Source organism: Cucurbita maxima, unplaced genomic scaffold (genome assembly GCF_002738345.1).
Source record: "Cucurbita maxima cultivar Rimu unplaced genomic scaffold, Cmax_1.0 Cma_Scf01016, whole genome shotgun sequence".
NCBI classification, from domain to species: domain Eukaryota; kingdom Viridiplantae; phylum Streptophyta; class Magnoliopsida; order Cucurbitales; family Cucurbitaceae; genus Cucurbita; species Cucurbita maxima.
In genome coordinates, this window is record NW_019273032.1 from 2204 (window position 1) to 7328 (window position 5125).

At 33.4% G+C, this 5125-nt stretch overlaps 2 protein-coding genes across 2 annotated transcripts; both read right to left on the reverse strand.

Moving 5' to 3' along the window:
- Positions 1-441: 441 nt before the first annotated feature.
- Positions 442-1374, reverse strand: LOC111475127 (RING-H2 finger protein ATL67-like). The gene has a single exon (XM_023119810.1). The coding sequence runs from the start codon at positions 1234-1236 to the stop codon at positions 667-669; it is 570 nt and encodes a 189-aa protein (XP_022975578.1). The 5' UTR covers positions 1237-1374; the 3' UTR covers positions 442-666.
- A 1897-nt stretch (positions 1375-3271) lies between these two features.
- On the reverse strand, positions 3272-4197 carry LOC111475126 (desiccation protectant protein Lea14 homolog). Its single transcript, XM_023119809.1, has 2 exons — positions 3934-4197; positions 3272-3724 (listed from the first exon to the last, which is right to left on the reverse strand). The coding sequence occupies exons 1-2, from the start codon at positions 4137-4139 to the stop codon at positions 3472-3474; spliced, it is 459 nt and encodes a 152-aa protein (XP_022975577.1). The 5' UTR covers positions 4140-4197; the 3' UTR covers positions 3272-3471.
- Positions 4198-5125: the final 928 nt, after the last annotated feature.

The following is a 5125-nucleotide window of genomic DNA, read 5'->3' on the forward strand; positions in this document are numbered from 1 at the left end:
TCCATTCAAAATTAACCAATGATTCCAACTTCTTCACATCCATTTCAATCTTGTGCACGATTTTGAAACTAAAAAACAGAGATAATTGGCTTATGGATTCAACTCAAAGAGTGAAACCCATGTTCTTCAGTTCTACTGCTGAATTTCAATGGATTTAGGAACAATAAGGGGAAAAACAATGGGGCAATTTTGTTGCACGCTTGCCAAACCATTAGCAAATGATGATGGAGATGAAAATTTAGAGAGAAAATGGAGCAAACAGACAGAATACTACAGTGGAAGTAAAGAGGACCCTTGAGATGAGTCGAGCGAACTTTTTCGCACGAAAAGGGAGGAAGAGAACTAGAAAAGTTCTTCTTGTCTCATTTTTTCTTGTTTGATTTTCGGATAAACGAATCCAACGCTATCAGATCTACACAAGAATATAGATTCATGACTTCTTAGCGAATTACTCAAAAAGTAAATTGAAAAATTCATGTATAGGTCGAACAGTTCCAAGAACATTCAAAAATAGGAGAAAACTCAGCACCTTAACCAAAGAATTTACAATTTCCTAGGAGAAAAAACAGGTAAAACAAACAGAGAATATGGAACTAAGAGAAAGTAGAAGTAATAGAAGAACCTATTGGAGTGTTGTCGATATCAATCAATCGATCGAGCGACCGATCATCTCCTTCTCCGATCCGCCATGTATTGTGAGAGCGGCACAACCTCCTGCAGAGGAGTGGAAAGCGGCGTCGGGAGTGGCGAATTCCGGCAAACCGGGCAAGAGCCATTAAGCTTCAACCAAGCGTCGATGCAACAGAGATGAAAGTAATGTCTACACTCGGGCATCATCCTCAGCATCTCCGCCTCCTTATACTCACATAGACAAATAGAACAAACGCAATTAGCCCCGGCCATGGATTTGTCCTTGGAGAAGGGGAATTTAGGGTAAGAGTTAATCACAGCTTGATCGAGCCCAACGACGCCGTTGTCATCGTCGCGATCTGGAGCGCCGTCGTCCTCGGCGACAAAAATGATTTGCGGGAGAATGATACCGGCATCGGAGCGCGAGGGAGGCGGCCTGGAAGAAGAGAGACGGAGGTTGCGGGAGCGGGAGGCGCGGCAGCAGACGTAAAAGGCGAGGAGGAGGGCGGAGAGGAGGACGAGGAAGGCGAGGGCTATGGCAATGGCGTAGCCGAAACCAAGCTTGGCGAAGGAGTAATTGGAGGAAGAAGCGGTGGAAGAGGACATTGAAGAGGATTTGGAGATGGAGATGGTAATGGAGTTGCAGCAGTTGAAGCCATTAGTGGGGAAGAAGAAGAAAGAAGAGAAGGAAGGAAATAGGGCAGATAACTTTTTGGGGGAAGGTGGGTGGGGATTTCAGACGCAGCATTTAATACGCCCTTCGTCTTTTCCAACTCTCACTCACTCACTCACTCTAGACCATTTTCAATCTAATAAGCTCTCCCCACTCTACCTTATGGTTCGATGTTTTGCTCTATTACAATTTGTAACAGCTCAAATCACGTCTAGTACTATTGTTTGCTTTGACCTGTTGAGCTCGTGAAATTTTTTCAAATAAGCATGTGAGTGAAGACAAAATATGTTTAAAAGATCTGTGTTGATTAGATTTCGTTGGTTCAAGACAAGTAAGTACATAGTCATGCCCTAGGAATGCGAAGAAATAACGAGATCATTCGTTGTTGAATTCATATTCTAAACTGTGATCAAAATTCTGGACATGAGACGTTATAGGTGGTAAAGAGTTAACCTTCTCCAATTGAATGTGGTTCGAGATCAAACTAGGATAGAGAGTAGTGGACATAAGAAACCCGAGTAGATAAGGAGTATATAAATGAACTCATTTGATAATAGTTACAAATAATATATTATTATCGAATAAATTACGTAGCGTAAATTAACAATAATTATAAAATATTTATAATAAATTAATTTCTAAAAATTAAAACTCTATTACTTACAAACATATTACCAAATATATTATAAACAACCTTCTAAATTAGCATCCAATTTTTAAATTAATTAAGAAACGTATATTCACAACTATTATGCCTACTTTTATTAACATCATTTGTATTCAAATAAATAAATTAAAAATTAAAAATATGATAATTAAATAGACACAACCTACAAACCTTTTAAATTTGTCGGGACGAAAAACGCAATTATAAATTTATTCTTTGGAATATATATATATATATATATTATATTTTAAAAATGGAATTTTGACTTGACTATTGACTTTTGGACTTAGTTTTGTTATTTTCTGCACTTCGGACGCATCCTCCCTTTATATATATATTTATATTATTTTAATTTTATTAATTAACTAAAAGAAAATTAAACTTTTTTTTTAAAGAAAAACCGAAAGGCATGAAAATTCGTTGAAAAAGTTAGAAATTTTATTAATAAAATAATTATGTAAAAGAAAAGAAAAGAAAAGAAACTATTCTAACTTCCAACGGTCGGATAAATTGGCAAATAAATTTAAAGTTTATTTGAAAAAGGAAAATCGGCGATCATTTCGATTATAAATTTGTCCTAACCCACAAGGAATGTAAAGTACATTTATATTTCAAATTTAGAAAGATATTATGAATCTTATTTATTAAAAAATAAAAAAGTTTCATTTAATAATTATTTTAAAAATAAATACTCGAACTTACTAACATTACATTTTAATATACATTTATTTTCCTAATTGTTTTCTTTTCCTATTTAAATTAACTTCAAACTTTTAATAAGTATGTTAAAAAAAAATAAGTAACAGTTTAAATATAAACATTCCAAAGGTTAAATGGACACCAACATTCCAAAGGTTAAATGGACACCAACTCTTCATAATAGTATGATATTGTGAATGTAACGACAGTTTAAATATAAACATTCCAAAAGTTAGATGAACACCAACTCTTCATAATAATATGATATTGTTTTCATCAAGACTGACTTTTTTCTTTTGGAGTCCTTTGTTCGATATTTGAGAATTTACCAATCTATTGGTATGACCAAGTTTAGAGCATGACTATGCTACTATGACTAAGTTTAGGGCATGACTATGTTACTATGTTAAATAAAATATTGTCCACTCTGAGTATAAAACTCTTATGACTTTGCTTTGAAGATCCCGAAGCCTCGTGCCAATGAAGATGGTTTCTGGTTACAAACCCATGATCTCCCTAGGCTAAATTAGCTGGGTTAGGTTTGATTTAAGAGTAAAAATTAATATTGTTGTAAATAAAAAATTAAAAAAAACAATCATCTGAAGTATTTTAGGGTTGGATATATATATATATCTATATAAAACTGGACACAAACTGTTTGGAGAATATAGATATGGTAGGGAGATGATGTTGCTCTTGCTAACAAGAAACCTTATTATCCATCACGTAAGTGTGATTTGGAACTTTTAACATTTGATTAAACATACATAAATTAAACGAAGAAAGAAAGAAAGAAATATAGCTATTTGAACATGTCAGAGAAGGTAGGGAGCTTGATCTCGCCTTTTGTAGACAGAGGAATGGTGAAGTCTCCAATGACCGGAAGGTCAATGGTGAGTCTGATCAGCAACTCGTAATCAATGTCCCAATCTCGCCCGATGTCCTTCGCTAAGCTTATCATTACCGAGTGCGGCACCTTCACCCCCACTTCCACCATCGTCGAACCGCTCGCTTTCAGAGATCCTGGATCTGGCACCGTCCCTGTCACAACCGTTCTGCACATTCGATCGATCCATCAATCACAAGATCTCAACAACAGCAACAACATCAACAACATTTCATTCCTTCTTTCCTATTGAACGAATCGAGATCGTCTAATCGATCGATTCAATATATACATACTAATCGATCGAGACCTAATTTACGAAATCAAAAACAGAGGAAATTTGAAAATGCGAGTAAACGAGCGAACGAACGAACGAACCTGCCGTCGCTTTTGAGATTGTAAGAAATCTCACAGATAGGAATGGCGTGGCTGTAAGGATTGGAGACGGAAACATAGGCCAAATACTCGACGGAATCGCGGCTCAAACGCTTGAAATCGACGTCGGTGACGGAGGCCTCTGGCTTCGGCATGTTAGCGACCTTCGTGGAGACATAGTTCTTCGCTCTGTCGATCAAACCTGCCATTTTCGCAAGGAGATTGAAGAGAAGTGCAAGAAGATGAAGAAATACAAAGCAAAGACGGAGAAATGGATATGCAGAAGAAGACGGGAGAGACGGATCCTTATAAGAGCGACCAGACTCGAGAGAAGTACGTAAGCGTGTAATTGTTTGAACCGACAACGAGTCACACGTGTTTCTTTGCACGTGTAATTAAATGTAGTTATGTAGTACACGTGGAAAATAAATGAAAATAGAAAAATGGTTAAGAAATGAATAATAATAACAATAATTATCTTAATCCATCATTTTTTAAAAAATTTATTACTATTATTATTATTATTTAAATTTAGAGTTTATTAGTTAGTGGTTATAAATAATACATACAAACCCATCGAATAATTATATCTTATAATTAATTATTTAAATGAAAATTTTACTATTTAATTTAAAAATAAAAAGAATATTTACAACTAGAAAATAAATAATTGTATTTATTTTAAATTTACTTTTAAATAATTATCTTTATTTTAAATTTGGTATATTAAAAATGAATGGGGAAAAATTATAGTAAGATTACAAAGGGATTTAAAAAAATAATATATAAAAATTAAAAAACCACAGGCACATAGAACACAATTTTAAAAAATAAAATTAATAAGAATATTTTGAAAATATAGAAATTAAAAAAATTATATAATGACAAAGACCGAGATAGATTTTAAATAAATTTGTAATATAATTGGAATATTCACAATAAAGGAGAAAAATTGATTTTTATCTCTTTATTTGTTAAAATAATTTTATTTTATCTGGCCGTAAATCTTGATTTAGTAAAACTTAAAACAAATTTAATATAATGAACACTGCAAAACTATATAAGAAATGAACAAATAGATGCAAAATGTTTGGAAAAAAAAATAAAAAAAAATAGAAAGCATGTATACAAACGTCTTATATTTCATTCTATATTTTTACAAAAAAAAAAATCATCTATTTTTTAGATCATCGCA